Source organism: Phocoena phocoena, chromosome 16 (genome assembly GCF_963924675.1).
Source record: "Phocoena phocoena chromosome 16, mPhoPho1.1, whole genome shotgun sequence".
Lineage (NCBI taxonomy): Eukaryota > Metazoa > Chordata > Mammalia > Artiodactyla > Phocoenidae > Phocoena > Phocoena phocoena.
The window spans coordinates 79734323-79757602 of NC_089234.1; the positions used below are offsets into that span (position 1 = coordinate 79734323).

The 23280-nt window shown below is 42.8% G+C and overlaps 1 protein-coding gene across 3 annotated transcripts in view; it reads right to left on the minus strand.

Annotated features, from left to right (window-relative positions):
- Window positions 1-16424, minus strand: part of NTPCR (nucleoside-triphosphatase, cancer-related) — a 36907-nt gene extending 20483 nt beyond the window's left edge. For 2 of the 3 annotated variants that reach the window (XM_065894715.1, XM_065894714.1), the window contains exons 1-3: window positions 16268-16301; window positions 10203-10365; window positions 9614-9710 (exon numbers count right to left, since the gene is read on the minus strand). In XM_065894715.1, coding sequence (XP_065750787.1) covers window positions 9614-9710; window positions 10203-10365; window positions 16268-16301 — 294 coding nt within the window. Of the gene's footprint in view, window positions 1-9613; window positions 9711-10202; window positions 10366-16267 lie in introns of all 3 variants that reach the window. The other variant, XM_065894713.1, reaches the window with a different exon arrangement.
- Window positions 16425-23280: the final 6856 nt, after the last annotated feature.

Consider the following 23280-nt stretch of genomic DNA (forward strand, 5'->3'; position numbering starts at 1 on the left):
TTATCCTAACAGCCTTGATCACTAGAAAACTGAAAAAGCAATCTTAATTACAGCAGCATCAGAAAATACAAAAGATCTATGAATAACCTTACAAAAAATTTTTTAAAAAGAAACGGAAAGAGAGAGAGATTCTGTTTTGGCTGTAGAGAAGGAAGACTGGAAGATTAGGATGTTCTTTATATTGTAATAACTACATTTTTGTATAATTCCAGTCACTTCACACAAGACTTTTTGTAACAGATTACAGTTCATACCAGTACTGCTGCGTATAAGCTGTTTGTCATTGGGCAAATTACTTTCTATTCTATGCCTCAGTTTCCTCATCTGTAAAACAGGGAAACAGTGACAGTGTTGTCCTGAGGATTAAATGAGTTAGTGTCTGAAGCATAATTTGAACTCAGTAACTGTTTACCACCACCATTACTATTATCACCAACATTGCCACAATTTGGAAGAATAAGCAAAGAAGAACGGATAAGACATTCTTTTTTGAAGAAGAGTGATACAAGTAATTACCAGAGTACTGATGCAAGCATCAGACAGATCAACGAAAGAGAACAGACAACCCTAAAACATTACACACACAGGTATTTTTAAATATAATAAATGCAGCATAATAAACTAATGAGAAGTGAGTTATTAACAGATGGTTTTGGAAAACCAGCTAAGAATTTGGAAGAAAATCAACTGAGAGTCTCATTGAATATTACGTTCCAGATAAATCCAGATGGATTAAAAAAATGTCAAAAAAAAAAAAAGCACACAGAAGAAGAAACATAGAGGTAAAAAAATTTATATTAACTTGGAATAGGAACAGACTTTCTCAATATTAAAAAAAAAAAAAGAAATCACCGAAGCGACAAACTAAGAGAATCAATAAAAATAAAAAAAGTTATTTACCTTATAAAAGATCCCTTTAAGCTAAAAGAAAAAAATGCGGAAATGAACAAACAACTTAGATTCTTAAAAATACCCAACAAAACAACTGAAAAACTTTTAACCTCATTAGTACTTTAAAAAGATAAATCAAAGCAAAGCAACGTGTTTTAGTATCAAAAGTCAGTATAGTGCTCAGTGTTGGCAGAAGTGCAGCAAGAGAAACACACCTGCACGTGGCAGGGGGTGCAAAGTGACACAACTGTCACACACACACAGCAACACCCTGGAAATTCACACCCCTCCACCCAGTATTCCACCCGTAGGTCCCCCACAGGGAGACAATCACGGCTGGATAAAGGATGATCCACAAAGAGGGCTTCCTGCAAAGTTACCTGCAACAGTGATAAATAGATTCAATGTCCGACACTGAGGGAGTAACAGTTAAATCAGAGATGGAAATCCATACCACCATATATTATGCAATCATTAAAGTATCACAGTTGTTGTTGTTTTTTTTCTTGCCACACCACACCGCTTGTGGGATCTTAGTTCCCCGACCAGGGGTTGAACCCATGCCTCCTGCAGTGGAATCACGGGGTCCTAACCACTGGACCGCCAGGGAATTCCCAAAGTATCACAGTTTTGAAGATTATCATGTTGTGAGACTATTCCCATGTCACTCAATCGTATTAAATGAAAAATCCCAAACCTATAAAACTATATTTGGCATTTTCCCCAATTTTGGATGACTATAATAAAGAAATGAGGTATAGAAAAAGGGCAGAAACAAAATATGCTAAAAGTGGTTAACTCAGTGATAAGACTGAGTTATCCATATTTTCTTTTCTTATTTATACTTTTTACACATTTTCTATCTTAAGTATGTAGAACTTTAATACTCAAGAAAACAGTAAACGTTGTCAAATGAGGGAAGATGTAGCCATGGAATGAAAAGAAAAATCAACAATAGTAAAGTCTACAAGGGCTTTCTAAAAGCCTTACTGAGTCTAGAATGTTTACCATCTACTCTGTGTCGATTTCCCATGTGCCCATGGTGGTGGGCTGGCCTCCACTCCTGCCTGGGGAAAAGCAGCAAGAGCCCCACAGCAGGCTGGCTTCTGCCTGGCCTCAGGCTGCTGCTTTTCGGCTCCCAGACACATTCTTACTCCCCAACCCACAGGCATGGCCCTGCTGGCCCAATCAAAGAATAATTTTTCTTATGTTTTTCACAGTATCTAAAAAAACAACTCAAAATATTTTTCAACGATAGTGAAATTTCTCACACATAGGAAGCACTTAATAGATACTCCTTAACTTATTGTCAGAATTTGTGTTTTCATATACCCTGGGCACTAGAAGCTAACCCACTGTCTGTTTAAAGGCTCTCACCTGCCTGCAGGCATAACCCTCCCAAACCTCGGACTATACTACAAAGCTACAGTCATCAAAACAGCGTAGTGTTGGCACAAAAACAGAATACGGATCAATGGAATAGAATAGAGCCCAGAAATAAATCTACACACTTACCCAATTCCCTGGCAGTCGAGTGGTTAGGACTCCTCGCTTTCCCTGACAGGGGCCGGGGTTCAATCCCTGATCCGGGAACTAAGATCCCATAAGCCACCACCAAAAAAAAAACCAAAAACCCTACACACTTATGGTTAATTAATCTTCAACAAAGGAGGCAAGAATATATCAATAAAATGGGAAAAAGTCTCTTCAGCAAGTGGTGCTGGGAAAGCTGGACAGCTGCATGTAAATCAATGAAGCTAGAACGCACCTTCACACCATGCACAAAAATAGACTCAAAATGGCTTAAAGACTTAAATATAAAACAAGACACCATAAAACTCCTAGAAAATAACACAGGCAAAACATTCTATGACATAAATCATACCAGTGTTTTCTTAGGTCAGTCTCCCAAGGCAATAGAAATAAAAATAAACAAATGGGACCTAATCAAACTTACAAGCTTTTGCGCAGCAAAAGAAACCATAAACAAAACAAAAAAGCAACCTACAGAATGGGAGAAAATATTTGCAAACAATGTGACTGACAAGGGCTTAATTTCCAAAACATACAAACAGCTCATACAACTCAACAACAAAAAAACAAACAACCCAATCCAAAAATGGGCAGAAGACCTAAATAGACATTTCTCCAAAGACATACGGATGGCCAATAGGCACAGGAAAAGATGCTCAACATCACTAACTATTAGAGAAATACAAATCAAAACTACAGTGAGGTACTACCTCATACTGGTCAGAATGGCCATCATTAAAAAATCTGCAAATAATAAATGCCGGAAAGGGTGTGGAGAAAAGAGAATGCTGAAGCACTGTTGATGGGCATGTAAGTTGGTGCAGCCACTACGGAAAACAGTATGCAGGTTCCTCAAAAAACGAAAAATAGGGCTTCCCTGGTGGCACAGTGGTTGAGAATCTGCCTGCCAATGCAGGGGACACGGGTTCGAGCCCTGGTCTAGGAGGATCCCACATGCCGCGGAGCAACTGGGCCCGTGAGCCACAATTACTGAGCCTGTGCGTCTGGAGCCTGTGCTCCGCAACAAGAGAGGCGGTGATAGTGAGAGGCCCACGCACCACGATGAAGAGTGGCCCCCGCTTGCCACAACTAGAGAAAGCCCTCGCACAGAAACGAAGACCCAGCACAGCCATAAATAAATAAATAAAGCAAACTGTCAACAAGTAAAAATAAATAAACACTATTATATTTAAGGGCAGTCTGTTCCTTTTAAGAAACAAACTAAAAATAGAGTTAATGTATGATCCAGCAATCCCACTCCTGGGCATATATCTGGACAAAACTATAATTCAAAAAGATACATGTGGGGCTTCCCTGGTGGCGCAGTGGTTGAGAGTCCGCCTGCCGATGCAGGGGACACAGGTTCGTGCCCCAGTCCGGGAAGATCCCACATGCCATGGAGCGGCTGGGCCCACGAGCCATGGCCGGTGAGCTTGCGCGTCTGGAGCCTGTGCTCTGCAACGGGAGAGGCCACAACAGTGAGAGGCCTGCGTACTGCAAAAAAATAAAAAATAAAAAAAAGATACATGCACCCCTATGTTCATAGCAGCACTATTTACAATAGCCAAGACATGGAAACAACCTGAATGTCCACTGACAGATGAATGGATAAAGAAGATGTGGTACATATACACAGTGGAATATTACTCAGCCATAAAAAAAGAACGAAATAATGCCACTTGCCGCAACATGGATGGACCTAGCGATTATCACACTAAGTGAAGTGAGTCAGAAAGACAGATACCATATGATATCACTTATATGTGGAATCTAAAATATGGCACAAATGAACTTAGCTTACACAACAGAAACAGACTCACAGACACACAGAACAGACTTGTGGTTGCCAAGGGGGAAGGGGGAGGGGGGGAGGGAAGAATCGGGAGTTTGGGGTTAACAGATGTAAACTATTACATAAAGGATGGATAAACAACAAGGTCCTACTATACAAAACAGGGAACTATATTCAATAACCTGGGATAAAACATAACGGAAAACAATGTAAAAAAGAATGTATATATGTGTATAATGGTGTCACTTTGCTGTACAGCAGAAATTAATGCAACATTGTAATGCAACTATATTTCAATAAAAAATAAAAAAAACAACAAAAAAATGAAGGCTGTCACCGGCCTAAATGTGGTTTCTAAGACTTTCAGCTTACTTTAGTTGGTCATTCCAATTGGCAATAATAAAACCTGTCTCTCTATAATATCCTATTTTTGTTGCCTAGTTACTTAAACTTTGTTTCTTTTCTTTCTTTCTTTCTTTTTTAAGTATAAAGGCAAAACACTAATTCCTTTTCCTTTCTTTGTCCCCAGTAAAATACATGAGATGGGAGAAAAAATTCTGCTTCAGAAAAGAAACCCATGGATAGGAACCTGTGCAGCCTGGGAAATTTTCCTACCTAGAATGTTGAAAGTCTGGGTTTGGTAATCAAAGTATAAAATATTGGAAGAGTCTGCTTTTCTTTCTTTTTTAACTAAAAAAAAAAAAGAGATTCTAGTTCTTATTCCGGTCAGTACACGATTTCTTATATAATCCTGCAGGTAGACGTCAAGGCCGTGTGTGCACACTGCTCTCCTAGGATTGTCTGCTCTAAGCAAGGTAAGTAAAAATCAACTCTTTATATGGACCCAGTACCCAAAGCCAGAGTCATCATCTGGAATTTCATTTGAAGCATTTCACTTGCTTCTTGAACATTTAAGTAGAGAGGTAGGTAACTGATGGGAAAAGAACTAGAGAGGAAAATATCATGTTTCCGCGCAGTACAACAGGCACAAGAGTCCCCAGTGCAGGGAACGAAAGTTCCTAGAGGAAGAAATCAGGAAGAAGGGTGAGGGGAGCAGGCGAGGGGGGCGAAGCCAAGGAGCAGGTGGGCTTGGAGGGGCAGCAGCCGCTACCAACACAGTGCAACATCCCGCCGGCCCCGGGAGTCAGAAGCTGCCCTCAGCAGGCAAACCTGACCTTTCCAGCAGCCAAAGCTTTGGCACCTGCCAAAGCCCTCACCGCCCCTTTTAGCTGAGCCCTGAATGAGCAGAGAGGCCAAGATATGAGGAGCCTGCCAACCACAGAAACAGCAGTGCCAAGGGCGGAAGGCTGGGGGCCGGGCACGAGGGGAACAGGCTGAGCTGGCAGGCGGGAGATGGGGAGGACGGAGGGCAGGAGGCCCGGACAGAGCTGGCCTTCCGGGCCCCGGGGAGGACCTTGGACTCGACTGCTGGTACGACGGAGACCGCCGCAAAGTTGATAAAGAATTGCCTCTTGAGACAGGTCCATACTCTTCAATTTTCACAACAGTATTATAAATCAATGGTGTGAGTCTATAACAGATGATATAAAACCCATATTCCTTAATATGCGCCACAAAACCCTGCAACATGTGACTCTACCCGGCTCACCCACCGTACCTCCCCCATCTGCTCCTGCCCAGGGCCCCCGGCCTCGGTGTCTCTGCTTCTATCATCCGTGACGTTCTCCCAGTCACCCCCATACAACACCCCAGGATTCCCTCCCGGAAGGGATGGTGCCCTCTGATCTTTTCATTTCATCCAAATGTCACCTCCTCAGAGTTCTTTCCTGGTCACCAGATCTAAAGTCAGTTCCTCCTTCTCTCACAGCACCCTGCTTTTCTTCTTGGCAGCATTTATGACAATTATACATTTATTTGTTTAATGTCTACATTTCCCACTAGAATGAGAGTTTTGGGAGAGTAGAAAACATGTTTTATTCCTGACTGTATATCTGGGATTTGATAAATATTTGATGAATGAATGCAAAAAACAAGTAATACATAGTCAACAAAACCAAAAGTTGGTTCTTTGAAAAGAGCAACTAAATTGACAAACCTTTAACTATTACTGAAGTCCATAAAGAGAGGACTTAAATAATTAAAATGCATGAAAGAAGGGAAAATACCACAGACCTTACAAAATAAAAAGGATTACAGAGGAATATATAAACAACCGTATGCCAACAAATTAGATAACTTACTATCTAATGACACGGTCCAATAAATTACTAAAAGACACAAATTACCACAACTGATTCAACGTGAAATAAAAAAATCAGCAGACCTATAACAAGAAAAGAAATTGAATTCATAATTTAAAAGCTTCCTATGAAGAAAAACCCAGGCCCACATGGTTTCACTGGTGAATTCTATCAAACATTCCAAGAAAAATTAATACCAGTCTTTTACAAACTCTTCCAAAAATTAGAAGAGGAAGGAATACTGCCTAGCTCATTCTACAAGACCACAATTACCCTGATATCAAAATTAGACAAAGATACTACAAGAAAAGAGAGCTACGGTCCACATCCCTTATGAATGTAGATGCAGAAATCCTCAACAAAATACTAGCGAATAGAATCTGGCAACATATAAAAGAAATATACATATGCCATGACCAAGAGGGATTTATTTCAAGAAAACAAAGTAGGTTTAACATCCAAATACGAATGTAATATACTATATTAATATAATATAGGATAAAAATCACATAATCACCACTATAAATGCAGAAAAAGGATCTGACAAAACCCAACACTTCTTCACTTTAAAAAACAAATGTTGAACCACAAGCTAGAAACAGAAAGGTACCTCCTCAACCTGGTGTTAGCCATCCACAAACAACCTACCCCTAACATCATACTTGACGGCGGGGGAATGAGAGCATTCTTCCTGAGATCAGGAACAAGACCAGGAGGTCCACTTGTGACGCTTCTATTCATCACTGACCTGAGCTTCTGGCTGAGGCAGTTAAGAAAAAAAAACAAAATAAAAGGCATCCAAAGTGGACAGGAAAAAGTAAAATTATCCCCGTTTGCAGATATCATTTTGTAACTAGAAAATTCTAAGGAATTCATTAAAGAACTATTAGTTTGACAAGGTTGCAGGATACAAGGTCTATACACAAAAATCAACAGTATTTCTGTACACTAGTAATGAACATTCCAAAAAATAAAATTAGGAAAATAATTCCATTTACAATAGCATCAAAAAGTATAAAATAATAAGGTATACATTTTTTAAAAAGAAGCATAAGACTTATATGCTGGAAACTACAAAACAACATGGCTGAATGAAATTAAAGACACTCTAAGTAAATAAAAAGACATGTCATTCATGTTCATGGATCTAAAGATTTAATATTGTTAAGATAGCAATACTCCCCAAATTGATTTATAGATTCAATACAATCTCTATCAAAATTCTAGCTTCAGTAATCAAACAGTGTGCTTCTGATATAAGAATAGGTGGAACTGACATGAGGATAAACAGAATAGAATTGAAAATCTAAAATCAATCCTTATACTCATGGTCAATTGATTTCTAAAAGAGTGCCAAGACAATTAAATGGAAAAAGAATAGTCTTGTCAACAAATGGTTCTGAAACAACTGGATATTTATATGCAAAAGAATGACTTTCGATCCACACCTTACAACATATACAAAAATCAATTCAGAACAGACCACAGGCCTAAATGCATTAGTAAAACTATAACTCTTGGAAGAACACATGGGAGTTAATCTTCCTGAAACTGTGTTAGTAAAGCCTTCTTTGGTAAAGTACCAAAAGCACAAACAACATAAGAAAAATAGATACACTGGACTTTTCAAAAATAAGAACATTTGTGGCTTTTCCTGGTGGTCCAGTGGTTAAGACTCTGTACTTCTACTGCAGGGGGCACGGGTTCAATCCCTGATTGGGGAAGTTTTGCATGCTGCGCCATGCAGCCAAAAAAATTAAAAATAAATAAATAAATAAAAACATTTGTGTCATCACATCAAGAAAGTAAAGACAACTACAGAGTTGATGAATACAGTCGTCCCTGGGTATCCGCAGGGCACTGGTTCCAGGGTCCTCCCCCACACACCAAATCCGCGGATGCTCAAGTCCCTCAGATAAAATGGCACAATGGTCCTCCGTATCCATGGAACCCATGGATATGGAGAGCCAACTGTATACCTGCATATCATATCCAGATGGCCAATAAGTACACGACAAGATGCTCAACATCAGTAGGTCAATAGGGAAATGCAAATGAAAACACAGTGTGACAACGCTTCAAACCTACTAGAAGGGGTACAGTTACAAAGACAGTAACAATTAGCAAGGATGTGGAGAAACTGAAACCATCATCCATTGCTGGCAGGAATGTAAAACAGCACAGCTAGTTTGGAAAACACTCTAGTAATTTCCCAAAAAGTATAGAACTACCTCATGACCCAGCATCTCCACTCGTAGGTATATACTCAAGAGACCTAAAAACAGATGTCTACCCAAAAACTTGGACACAATTGTTCAGGGCAGCATTATTCATAATAGCCCAAAAGTAGAAACGTATCCAAATGTTCACCAGCTGAAGAATAGATAAATAAAATATGGTATATCCATATAATGGAATATTACACAGCCGTAAAAAGGAACGAAGCACTGATACGCACTGTGATGTGGATAAACCCTGTAAATATTATGCCAAGTGAAATAAGCCAGTCACAAAAAGACCACATATTGTATCATTCCCTTTCTAGGAAATCTCCAGAATACTCAAATCTACAGACAAAGAAGCAGGGTAGTGCTTGCCAGGGGCTGGGGATACACAGGAATGGAGACTGCTTCATGGGTATGGGGTCTCTTTTCGGGATGACAAAAATGTTCTAAAATTAGGCTGTGTTAATTGATTGCACGCACTATCCCATGAATACCTGAGAAAAAAATGAACTGTACATTATAAATGGGTGAACTGTACGGCATGTGAATTACATCTCAATAAAGCTGTTTAAAAAAATACAGGTAATACAGTGATATAATGTGTTACGTGCTTACCATTATGTTCATATGACATTTCACCTTCCTAAATGTTTATGTGCTGTGCTGTGACAACAGGGTTAAGATATACACAAGGGGAAAGCAGAGGAAAGACTTATCTTTGGGGACCATGGTAGCTAGGCATCAGAGCCCTCCCAGTGTAAAATACTTACATATGCTGAATTTCTGTAACAAGGAGTTTACTTGTAGTTTGGAGTGACAGTAAATTATGTGGCATATCCTTACTAAGGCTCAATCAGTTGAAGACTTTTAAGCTGTAAATGCAAAACTGGCCTCTCTGTAAGAGCGAAAGCCAGCAATTCCCACAAGGCACGGAGAACAGACGGGCTCAAAAACCAGAAACACGCACTCACGTTCCTCAGGACAGGAAGCACCAGCTGCTCGAAGGAAGTCAGATCCACCACATACTGCCCAACACAGCACTCACGCTTTCCAGGCGGAAGTTCTGACCTGAAAGAAAAGATAGTACACCCTTTATCGAAAGACCCCTCTACTGATTTCTGGGTTTTAGCTACCCCACTGAGCCTCTGGCCTTCTGCGTGTGCTAAACCATCCTTAAAAATCACCCAAACAGAAAGTGGCAGTGAGCAAAGCTGACCTGATTCCACATCCTTTCCTGAGAGCAGGGCTCACACCGGTGGGCACACCACCACCCATGGCCCGGCAGCTGCCTTCGGGGAGCTGGCCCGTCACCTATCTTAGAAGAGTGACATGAGAAACAGGGCTACGAAGTACCAAGTGAGAAGAGCTTACTACTCAGTGGAGTACGTTCTAAGTGGAATACGATATTTTCAACTTTGTTTTTTATGTGATGATTTCAACCTCTGTTTTCTTTTTCCAAGAAATCCGTAAAGGCTCAGGATTCTTCAAGATAGAAGAGATCACCTGGCTCAGCCCTGGGCCCAGGGAGAATAAAACACCATGGAAATGAAGCTGCAGTACCCAATCCTGGATAAAGGTCCGCGGGCGCCAGACAACGTGACAACATCGAACCCTATTCTTCTTCCTCCCTGTCTGACTTCTTCTGTATAAAACCCGTCGACAGGAACGCCAGAGGACTTTAAAACTTCACTGGCTTTCTGGATCAACGTTGTTTTTCCAACCCCTAAAAAAAAAAAAAAAGCCCATTAGGAACCACTGCTTTGCTGGAACACGGGAATCACCAGGAGGAGAGAAACAGGCTGCAAGTGGATTTTATGAATGTTAATGTCACTTAATTTTGACTGCTCCAGGTGTTAAAACTCTTGAATTTCAAGTAGAAACAAGCATAATAAAAATATGAATGGTATCTTGAAGTTTATTTTTAAATTCTGAAACAGTACTGGTTTTGTCACATACACCATCAGAGAACCAGGTGAGTGGTTTGCTGATAAAAATCTCAAGTGCAATTAACATCCTAGGAGACAAGCTTCTACTTTCTCCTAGGTTTACTCTCCTTGGGGGAGTAAACGTTTTCCCCCTAGAAAGTAAAGCTGGTCAAGCTTCGGTCAAAGGCTGCACGCTTTAAGTTAGGATTTTAAGACACTCTGGACCAACATTTAACAGTGGGAACCTCACTTCAGTCCTCCATAAACTTACATTGTATGTGTCCCGAAAGCAGGACTCTTAAATACCACTAACACCACTAGAAATGGCAGTTTTTCAACTTTTTCCACAAGAGCAATCCCATCAGGGTGGCCACCCCTTGGGGTGTTACTAAGCATTCCTTCTGCTTGCCCACAACCCCTTCCCAGATTATAGGCTGTGCACTTGCACCTGCCCATCCTCCACACCCAGGACCCCTTCCTTTCCTTCCGGCCTGGCCCCTGGACTACTCTGATTAACTCTTGGGTGTTTACAAGTAACATGACGATACTAATCACTGACACCGTGGAGCCAGGCCCTGGTCTCGCATGCCTCGCAAGCATTTTGTTGGTTAAATTCTCACAACCACCCTCTGAAGCAGTTACCATCCTTGTCCCTATTTTACAGATGAAGAAACTGAGGCACAGAGAGGTTAGGTAACTTGGCCACGGTTACACACCTGGGAAGGACCATACATTTTAACAGGGGCCTTCGTCTGCCACCATGACTTTGTTTATAGGAGACTTGCTCCCATACAGATTAAAGTCAAAGGCATCAGATCACCAAAAAAGGGGCACAAAGAGGTCTGTAACAGAGCTATTCTGAAATACAACAGGGTTGCAAATCATATTATTTCTATGGCTGCCCAGAGCCATCAGGGATCCCCAACGGGCCTTTTAACCTTCCTTGAAATAAAATACAATCTGTCATTTAAAGCATCTCTCCTCCAAACTTCACACTAGCAAACAATGGCACGTGGCCTTCTGGAACACGAGCAGCAGCCCACGCTCCCGTGACTAGGAAAGAACTACGCACGGTCGTGACCCCAGCTCTGTCCTTTGGTAACTGCCGCTTTAGGAGTCACTGAAGAATCTGTTTAACGCAGGCAAGCGGCTTTGGGGGATGTGTAAGCTGGGACTTTCCCGAAGGGCCATTTCTACCACAGTACACGGCAATGCCACAGCTAGGAATTCATCCTCAGCAATGAATCTGACAACGGTACAGAGATACAAGGAACCGGATGTTCACGTCAGCATTCTTCATAATTGTGCAAAACACAGAAACAATTTAATGGTGATCTATAATGCTGACTGTTAAATTATGGTATCATATGTGTAATGACACAAACACACAGGAATCTCATGCAGCCATTATTAAAGAGAATACTCTTTACCTATGGAAACAGTTTACTGGTTAGCATGGAAAACAGAACACAGTGTATGAAAATAATATATGGAGAAGAAGCAGGTTAAGAAGCAGCAGACAGGGCTTCCTTGGTGGCACAGTGGTTGAGAATCCGCCTGCCAATGCAGGGGACACGGGTTCGAGCCCTGGTCCGGGAAGATCCCACATGCCACGGAGCAACTAAGCCCGCGAGCCACAACTACTGAGCCCGTGTGCCACAACTACTGAAGCCCGCAAGCTCTAGGGCCTGTGCTCCGCAACAAGAGAAGCCACTGCAATGAGAAGCCCGTGCACTGCAACGAGGAGTAGCCCCCGTTCGCCGCAACTAGAGAAAGCCTGTGCAGCAACAAAGACTCAGTGCAGCCAGAAACAATAAAATAAATAAAATAAAATAAATAAATTTTAAAAAAATAAAAAAGAAACAGCAGACACACATAGTAGTATTCTATTATATATGTATATATATATGTATATATATATATATATATTTTTTTTTTTTTTTTTTTTTTTGCGGTACGTGGGCCTCTCACTGTTGTGGCCTCTCCCGTTGCGGAGCACAGGCTCCGGATGCGCAGGCTCAGCGGCCATGGCTCATGGGCACAGCAGCTCCATGGCATGTGGGATCTTCCCGGACCAGGGCACGAACCTGTGTCCCCTGCATCGGCAGGCGGACTCTCAACCACTGCGCCACCAGGGAAGCCCCATTATATTTTTTAAAGGCCACAAATAACAAATGTTGGTGAGGATGTAGAGGAAAGGGAACCCTTGTCCACTATTGATGTGAATGTAAATTGGTATAGCCACTGTGGAAAACAGTATGGAGGTTCCTCAAAAAACTAAAAACAGAACTACCATATTATCCAGCAATTCCACTCCTGGGTATATACCCAAAGAAAACAAAAACACTAATTTGAAAAGATAAATGTACCCCAATGTTCATAGCAGAATTATTTATAATAGCCGAGATATGGAAATTTCCATCAACAGATGAATGGATAAAGAAGATGTGGTACATATAAACAATGGAATATTACTCAGTCATTAAAAAGAATGAAATTTTGCCATTTGCAGCAACATGGATGGACCCAAAGGGTATTACGCTTACTGAAATAAGTCAGAGAAAAACAAATACTGTATGTTATCACTTACATATGGAATCTAAAAAATAAAACAAACTAGTGAATATAACAAAAAAGAAAAATATAAAGAACAAACTAGTGGTTACCAGTGGGGAGAGGGAAGGTAGGAGGGGCAAGACAGGGAATAAACAGGTAAAAACTACTATGTATAAAATAAATAACCTGCAAGGATACACTGTACAGCACAGAGAATATAGCCAATATTTTATAATAACTATAAATGGAGTATAATCTTTAAAAACTGTGAATAACTATGTTGTACACCTGAAACTTATATAATATTGTAAATCAACTATACCTCAATTTAAAAAAAAAGTGAAGTATGCATATGTTTATTGAAGAAAATGTTGAGAACACAGAAAGGTTTACAGCATTTATTTCTGTATGTTGGAAACCCATGTGATTTTCACTTCTTTAAAATTTTTCTTGATTTCATTGTTTTTTTTTTTTTTGGTCTTATAGTGAGTGGTTATTACTATTAATTTAAGAAAAAACAAAGCTATTTACATTATGCAAAATACAAAATGGAACAGCTGTAACAAAAGGGGACATTGTGGGTCCAATCTGTTAGGGAGAACATTATAAAGCAAGAGGAGGCATTGGGTTCAAGTCCCTTTCTTCCTCTTCGGCTCTAGAAATCTTCCGGTGAATTTTTCACCTCCGTTAATTAAGCTACTACCCTAGTGTTGTCTACACTGGCTAAGAAGTGGCCTGTGTGAGAAGGAGACCCCAAACTGAAAGGTCCACAAAATGCACAGACAAGAACAGGTCAGAAAGCTCCAGAATTATTTTGGTTCTGGTTCTCCCATAAATCTGACCCTGAAATAAAGACTCCAATACAGGCAGTTTAATTTGGGAAGCAACACCCCAAGACGACATGCTGGTAGGAAGATAATCACAGTATCAAATAAGTTACCACTGTGGGTAGCTTAATCCCACTGGGAAATCCTAGGACACAGTTTTGGACCCAAGGCTCCGAGTTCTCCTGTCTGAGGGGTGAGGAAGTAAGGAGTTTACCTGCTCACTTCCATCTATCATGGGTCAAGGCTGCTCCTGGGGGAAGGCATTCCCTGGCCCTCAGGCCTGCCCTGTGCAGGCAGAGTGGGCTCCAGGGACCAGAGAAAGCCCTCCAGGATGGGTCAGAGGCTCGATAGTTAGAAGCTGGAAAAAATGCTAAGTGCCAAAGACACATGGGTGAGGCCCTGACAGTGTAGACAACAAAAAGTGACCTCTTTGAGAAGATACCTTACCCGATGGTCTGAACATGTAGAGATTGATCGATTGATTTATATTTATTTATTTTTTATACAACTTTACTGGAGTATAATTGCTTCACAATGCTGTGTTAGTTTCTGTTGTACAACAAAGTGAACGAGCCTTATGCATACATATATCCCCATATCTCCTCCCTCTTGTGTCTCCCTCCCACCCTCCCTAGCCCACCCCTCTAGGTGGTCACAAAGCACCAAGCTGATCTCCCTGTGCTATGTGGCTGCTTCCGACTAGCTATCAATTTTACATTTGTGAACACGTAGAGATTTAGACAGCCGGCAGAGTTTGGGATTGGGTTGGTGAGAGAAAGGAACTAAGTCAATGAAAAAACAACATTAGACAACAACTCCAAAGAGAAAAAAAAATTGTTCACAAAGGGAAAAGAAATGATAGATTACTCCAAGGCTCTTCTGTGATTAGCTTTTGCTAATAATACTGTAAACACTGACCACTGAGCTAATTAAAATTACAGGATAACTGCGTTAGGAAGATTAGGAGGAAGAGAAGGTGAGTGGGTTTGAGGACAGGCTTAAGAGAGCTATACTGTAGGAATGAGTCTTCCAATTATGTGTATGTACATAAAACTTTTATGAAGAAGGAAACAAAAAGAAGAACCAGTATTGGCCAGGCGAGCCTCTGTCCCCACCCACCTCCAGGACACAGCCAGGTACGATCACAATAACAAGCCACCTCTGTTATGAAACACATAGATGTCTTGGGGCCAGCCTGCTGAGAAAACTGCATTCCAAGTTTCAAATAAAGGACTGACAAATCAACTTTCAGAAGATGGTCTTTTACCTCTGGGTATCAGAAATTTCTCATAACACCTTCCTCCTCAGCACTCCCCCACTGCCTGGTAAGAATAAAATCCCAGAATCTGCAATATTAAGTTAGCCTTTGCTCCTGGAGGCTAAAAACGATGATCATTAAGATAAAGTGAAAGAGAATTTCAGGCCCAGGGTAACAATGGCTGATATCTGAACCCACAGCTAACCTGAAAACTGCAAAGAAGCTGAAGAAATCACTTTCTGCTTAGGCCCATCTTTTTTTTTTTTTTTTTTTTTTTTTGCCCCCTTAATGTATCTGATGCTGCTACAACTTTTCTGCCTCTTCTTTCAATAATGAGTTATCCACGTGCGGCTTCTTGGCTTAAAAGGCATCTATGTCCTCCCCTAGACTCTCATTTGAAAGCACACGATCTCCTTTCAAAGGTGAGACCTTCACAGCCCGAGGGCTGAGGGATCTGCATTAGAAGAGACAGACGCAGACGCAGGCTCTGGGTGGGCGGTGCCCTGTAAGTACCAAGGCTCTTTCTTAACCTGCGGCCTCACTCATGGAGGGAATTCAGTGGGTCGGTGAACGTGGATGGGGAACACGGCTGCATGTTTAGTTTCACTACCCTGCAACTGAAATCTCGCTCTTCCTTTCATGACGAGTGCAGGGCAGGAGCACGTGTAACTATCGACAGAAACCAGACACCTTCGATTCCACCGCGGTGGTGGCTGAGATCCTGAAATACCTTTCGTGTCCATCACAACTTCACAACTGCGGGAGTTATTACTGCTGCCGCCGCCCCTGCTATTTAAGACCGAAGCCCGGGGGCGACCCCATCACAAGCTGGTTCCTGTTCTCCTGTAATTGGCCTCATTTCACTTATCTGATGGACTCATAGTCACGTTTTCCGGGAAAGACACGCAGGCTTCAAACCACCAAGCGTGTAACTTACATGGGGAATTTTAGAGGCCACCGGCCGGAGCCCCTTGCCCAAAGCACCGGACCGCCCCCAGCCCGGGCACCCCTCACGTCCACCCCTCGGCCTCCCGGAGGCGCAGACCCGGGCGGGATTACCTGGGGGTCCCGTCAGGAACACGTGCCGGGCCATACGGGTATGACCGGGTGGGGGTCACGGCCCGGGTTGGGGTCGGGGTCGAAGTCGCCGAACGGGGCAGGGGTCGGGGTCGCGACCCAGAGTCAGCCCCGCAACGCCGCAGTCCCCACCTCCGCCAGCCGGAAGCACCGCCCTCTCGGCCGCGCATGCGCTCTCCCCATTCAGCCTCGGCCCGCGCATGCGCCCTCCGCTCTCAGCCCCCGTCCCCGCGAGCGGCGTCCGTCTGCCTAGGGTGGGAGGATAGTGGTCCGGTCTTCTGCGCGTCCCTGTATTCCAGCCTAGGTGTTGGACTTACGTGGGGTGTTTGCGAGGAGATGTGCGTGAGAGCGTGTTACTAAACCAATCCTGCTCCAGGTGGTGCGCGTTGCCCGAGCTCTGCCCCCGGGATGGGACCTGCGAGCTGAAATTCCCCCGGGCTGCGGGGATCAGCCCTTCTGAAGGAGCGTTGGTCCCTGGAAGCCTTCCCCAAAGGAGGAGGCTTTACTACCGATTGGAACTATTTACCCAGTGCTGTCAGCCGTGACGGCAGAGTAGAATCAACTGGTTAAAAGTGCTTGATGCCTGGGCTCCAACTCCACACATTCGGAGTGATTGATCTTGGGCGAGCCCTGAGCATCTCGAGCTTTTTTGCTGTTGTTGTTATTGTTGAAACTCCTCGGCAGTTTCTAAAGGCCCATCTTCAACCGTGCACATGAAGACCAATTTTCCCCTCTTGTCACCATCCCATAAATGTAAACCAACGCAAGACCCAGCTGTTGGATCTCCCTGTGCAAAGCATTAAGTGGCTTTCCCCCCTCACTTCACCACGTGAGGGGTTTCAGCGCATGAAATGAAGTGTTAATGGCTTTGGGCCAGAGTTGCCTGTAAACTCTTTCAGTCTAACATGTGTACAGTTTGTCTCCTGATCGATCATTCTCCATTCAGAGAAAGCAATTTCAGTGAGTGCTCAACTTAATTGGCGTGTGCCCATCCAGGACCTCCACGGCTCCCTCCAGCCTGGATATACACCAGTCAGATGGCCTCTGTTTCTTGCTGCTTGAAAAGGAATCATCTAAAAGGCAGATTTGTACAGTCGAGCTGTCACCATCATTTCTGCAACATTTATAAGGCTGCATCACTGGTAAGGTTGGGCCTTCCACCCAGATTTCTTTCACCTCCATGCAAACTGGAATGAAGAACAGCTGATGTAGCCAAGTAAACCCAAAGAAGTCGTTTCCAAAAGAAAGAAAAATGTACACAGTCATATGTACACTCTTCTTTTTATTTAAAAAAATTTATTTTAGGGCTTCCCTGGTGGCGCAGTGGCTGAGAGTCCGTCTGCTGATGCAGGGGACACGGGTTCATGCCCCGGTCCGGGAAGATCCCACATGCCACGGAGCGGCTGAGCCCGTGAGCCATGGCCGCTGAGCCTGCGAGTCCGGAGCCTGTGCTCCGCAACGGGAGAGGCCACAACAGTGAGAGGCCCGCGTACCGCAAAAAAAAAAAAAAAAAAAAAAAATTTAAAAATGCTAAGTATGTAACATTTCCATCACTGAAGCAGTTTGTAAGGCTCACCAGAGGATGGATTATTTTGTGTTGATGTTATGCCTGGAATTCTGGTAGCTACCAGCAGACATCAGTTTAGGTAACTCAAGGAACATCTAGACTCCAGATGTAGAGGACTGATGTTTCAGAACAAAAAGAAAATTCTTCCAAAGTTGGATATTCTTTTTCCATTGGGGGATCCGCCCCTTTCAATCCCAGGGTCGGGACCTGAGGGAGGGATGTTCCCCAAAGAGGAATTGAGGCGCTATTTCCACAGGGGCGACTGAATGCCAGGCTGGCAAAACACGTTCACATTTGTCTTCTCCCCCTCTTACATATTTTCACAACCCCAGTAACCATATTCTTGGTTCTGTTTTCTGGTACTCAGGACTTAACCCAAGTTTAAATTACTGTACAAATACACTTAGGAGTAACAACAGTGCGTGTGTGCGTGCCCACTTGCACGTGTATAGGTTTATGGGTTTGGGGAATATTCATATACAGCCCATCTCATTTGACCAGATGCTGTACATTTGTGGGCACCATGTCCTGGTGTAGGGATGGGGAAAACGGAGCTTTGCAGAAGCTCTGGCTCATAGTAAGGGGCAGTGGGAGAACTGGGTATTGGGGACAGCTTTCTGACTCTCTGACTGTGGTTCGTGTCCCTGGCCCTGGGCTGCAGTCCTGGCACACCCATTGGCTGTGCTGTGTGCTCTTGAAAAGTGTGGCTGTGATCACAGTAAATGTTGAAAACCAAGCAGGTGAGAGTTGGGTCACTGCAAGATTCCAGGAAGAATGGTGAACCAGCAGAAACAGGGCGTTTAGCCTCCTAACAAATGATGGGAGCAAACGAGGAAGGTTGTGAGAGTGAACCGCCAAGGACAAGCTGAGAGGCACGGGGAAAAGGGGCAAAGCTTCTGTTTGGCTTTGTCATTTCCTCAGGAACGCCAACACTGCACAGCTTTGTTTTGTGCAGGTTCACTTTCATTCATTTTGCTCGGATCCCATCAGTGGAGAATCTATTGTTTGCAGAATAATAATGACAATTGTTCTGGTTTGAACCAGCCTCTGATGTGTAGGAACCAAAAAAAAAAAAAAAAAAAAAAAAAAAAATTGCTGTATCTAATGAATATTCAACACCTGATGTAAATAGAGCTGGTTATTTAATATATTCACCCCCCTTCCCTCCCTCCCTCCGTCCCTTCTTTCCTTCCTCTGTTTTATTGCAGAGACTATGCACTGTGATATATAGTAGGGATCGAAGGTACATTTGAATAGCTTCTGTCCTGAAAAGACTAAGACAATCAAAAACACTGGTGAATAGGGCTTCCCTGGTGGCGCAGTGGCTAAGAATCTGCCTGCCAGTGCAGGGAACACAGGTTCGAGCCCTGGTCCGGGAAGATCCCACATGCTGTGGAGCAGCTAAGCCTGAGCGCCACAACTACTGAGCCTGCGCTCTAGAGCCCACGAGCCACAACAACTGAGCCCACATGCCACAACTACTGAATCCCGCACGCCTGGAGCCCATGCTCCACAACAAGAGAAGCCACCGCAATGAGAAGCCCGTGCACCTCAACAAAGAGTAGACCCTGCTTGCCGCAACTGGAGAAAGCCCGCGCACAGCAACAAAGACCCAACGCAGCCAATAAAAAAAAAAAAAAAAAAATTTAAAAAGAAAAAAAAAACGTACTCACCTGCCCTTCATAAGCCCCCATTCTGCCTAGCAAGTGGAGCACAGTGGTGTTTTGGCTCCAGAAATTCGTTTCCGTTTACAGCCAGTGTCCTGTAATCCTGGAGAAGTCTGATTATTCACCTTTCCTCAATACACAGTCACTCTGGTAAGTGGCCACAGGGCCTTCTGGAGGAAGATTTACAGTCTAAGCATTTGCTGTGTAGCCTGATCCTTCCTCTGGAGGGCCTGGCCTCCCTTTCAGGCAAGGGCCTCTGTTGGCTGGGGCCAGGGTGAGGAAAGAAAGGGGCTCCTGCACAGAATTAAAGGCTCTCAGGTCCTGCGGGGGCGATCCTGCATTTTCATAATCTAGGAGGTAGTGCCTTCTCCGATATTGCACTCTAGGGATCTTTCTTGCCGCCCTCAAGGCCCAGCCCTGGGCTGAACTTGAATGACTCAAGTCTGGGAACTGGTTGAGAGGCTGTAACAGTCTCTCATGGTGACTGAGCTCACACTTCTGTCCAACAGATGTAGAGCTTTGCCATGTACACAAAATAAGACTTTAGGCAGTTCCCAACTCTCACTTCTAGGGGCACCGTGACCAACACCAAAGACACTGCAGGTCAGACTATTCTAATTACTGCATGGTCTGTGTTAAAACGAAAACCACAGGCCCAAAATAGAGCCATTTATGCCAGGCCACACCTCCGAACCAGGGCTTAATACTGAACCTAACTGAAGCTTCAACCTCCCCTAGAAATGTAGTCTTAACCAGTCAGGAATTTTCTGGTCAGTACCAATGAGGTCACCTGTCACATGGGCCCTTTCTATCCCCCAGAGGAAGATGAGGGAAGCCACCTAATCTTATTCCCTTCCTTTCCCCAAAGGGAAATGACTTTAAAAACCTTTCCCTTTCTGTGGCCCCCTGGAACTGCCCTCTACTTCCTAGATGGAATTATGCCTGGTTCATGAATCGTTCAATAAAGTCAATTAGATCTTCACAATTTACTTGGTTGAGTTATGCTTTTTCATATTTGATGACTGAATAGCTTTGGCTCTGCTCCCCATTGCCACATGTCCTGATCTGTGACTCGAAGTTTCTGCTTGATACCAACACCCCAGGATCCCAAAATCCCCAGTGAATGCAGGGAGTCTAGTTCAATGACAACTGTTCCCACTGTCATTTCTGGCCTAAAGATAATTTCACCACTATATTTCTCTGTCTAAAAACCAGGCATCAAGAAATAGTGATTTAATAAAAGCTTACTATAGGAGAAGTCCAAAATGGTACAGATGCCCGGTCTACAAACCATTGCATTTTGTGTAAGTGGAAAGATGAGTCTTTGCTTTGTTGCACACACAACATATTAAATTTGCAGCTCAGCACTATTGCCATATTGACCCTTGCCACGTATAGCGCCGTCTCATTGCCTACGAGTATTGCAGTGCTTTGCAAGAGCTCACTCAGCCTTTCCGAGTAGCCCAGGCCTCTGTAAACGTTAATACATAGAAACCTCAATTAAATAGAGTTGGGAGACCAGAAGGGGGCGCTCTCATGCCCTATGCTGATAGCGGAACCCAACAGTCCTTTCATGGCAAGGACTCAGCCAATGATAAAACATGGACTCTTTGTTTACTCCACTCTCATCCCAACTTCCTTTTCCCCCGCTATAAAAGAGTTCTCCCCTCCATTTTTGTGGGGGGATTTGCACATGGCTCACCATGATTGCAGACTCCCAATTTAAGTCTTTGCAAATCTCCAAATAAACCCAATTGTGCTAGAGAAATAACTGGCAGTCTATTTGTTTTAGGTCAACACCTGGCTGGATTAGCGGACACCAACTGCCCATGATGGCACCCAGGGCTCATCCCCAGCACGCTTTGTCCCAGAACTAGTTGACAAGACAACAAAATACCAAGGCCTGGTTGGCTCAGACCCTGGGGTGGTCTTGGGTGCATCCTGGGGGACCCAGTTGTATAAACCCAGCTACAAAACCTACAGAAAAGAAAAAAGAGGTGGAAGGAACACACGATGACCTTGCACAGGGTTCAGAAATTAATAACTCTATGAATTTATTTCAAAGAACTTTTCAGAACCGTTTTTATACCAAGGAATATGGCAAAAATCTGCACTTTTGCTCTAAATCTCTGAGTCCTTTTTGGATGAGATAACCACTCTCCCATTCACCGTTCCACATTATAAAGGCTCACTTAGTTCTCCTCTGGTCCAGGTTTGATTTGTTCCAATGGTCTCTGGATTTCAGAGTATCGAAGCATCTATGCACGTTGATATGGATATAAATTACTTTTAAGCTACTCATGAACTTTAAGCCAGCAGTTCGTTTTTGAAAACTGAAGGGCTTTACTAAGCTACTTCATGGTCTCCTATTGTAATTTAAACAAACAAACAGACAAACAAGCTTTTAATTAATGCTTGTCTTGCTTTATTTAAAACATGTTTTGTTAAATTGCAAACTTGGAACGTGCACATTTTGCCTGCCTACTAGGTCTTCCAAATAATTGGTAGTTTAATTCTACAAACAAAGACACTATTTTAAGTTGGAAAGAAAATTAATCTTTCTTTTCTTCTTATCTCTTTAAGAGAAGCTATTTTCCTTCTTCCCCTTAATTCATTTCTCTTGAAGCTCTTAGACTTGATTTGATAATACACCAAGTCTTTGGGATTTGGGGAGAAGTTTTAAATGGACAGATAACTTTTACAATACACGTTTTTCTCTAGCTCATTATAGTTTCTACTTTGAAACCAGAAGTTTCTAATACTACTTCAGAAATAAGACCAATTATGCATGGGCTCTATGCTTAATGTTCTATAGGCATCATCTCATTTAATCCACATAACCACACTACTGAGATGGACACTTAAAAAAAATAAAGGATACACACATTTCGATCAGTTTTGACAAATGCATGAGAGAGGACATTTTCATCACCTGAGATAGTTCTCTTTTGCCCCATCCCAGAGATCCCACTGCCATACATACACATACTGATCTACTTAGAGCTCTTCTGCTCATTGAAAATTGGATCAGTTCTTCTTTGAGATCAGCTTGAATGTTACCATTATCAACTATTTTATATGTATTTTCTTCCTGTATTTTCTAATCTTAAATGGTGGTGTTCCCGAAACCCGAGTACCGATTAGAACCTTAACGTGCTAAAATATGTCATACTCCTACATGCTTCTATGAAGAAGGAACCTTTTAGAGAGGGGAGAAAAACATTAGGCTGCTTTCCTTTTTCTCTGTTGTCCTAAAGCCTTCAAAGAGCGTCACTGTTCTTTTCATGTAATATACTTAGATATAAAAGTGTCTCATAGTATAAAGAATTTCATCATTCCTAGTTTTTTCAGATATCAATAACACTACCCCTTAGGGCAAAAAACCAAAAAGAATCCATACACTGACTTTAAGCAAACAGTTCAGTTTTTCCTACTTAGCATGTTATGTAGTATGTATTTTTGTGTGTATTTGGTTTTATTAACTTATAATATTCATGTTGTTGATTCCATGAGTTACAACCTATATAAACTCTGTATAGGCTCATCTATATACACTCAGCTGCAAAGCTAGAGAAAACAAAAAGAGAAAGAAGGGGAACTTCCCTGGTGGTCCAGTGGTAAAGAATCCGCCTTACAATGCAGGGGATGCGGGTTCCATCCCTGGTCAGGGAACTAAGATCCCACATGCCATGGGGCAACTAAGCCCGCACCACAACTACTGAGCTCGCAGGCCTCAACTAGAGGGCCTGTGTATTGCAAAC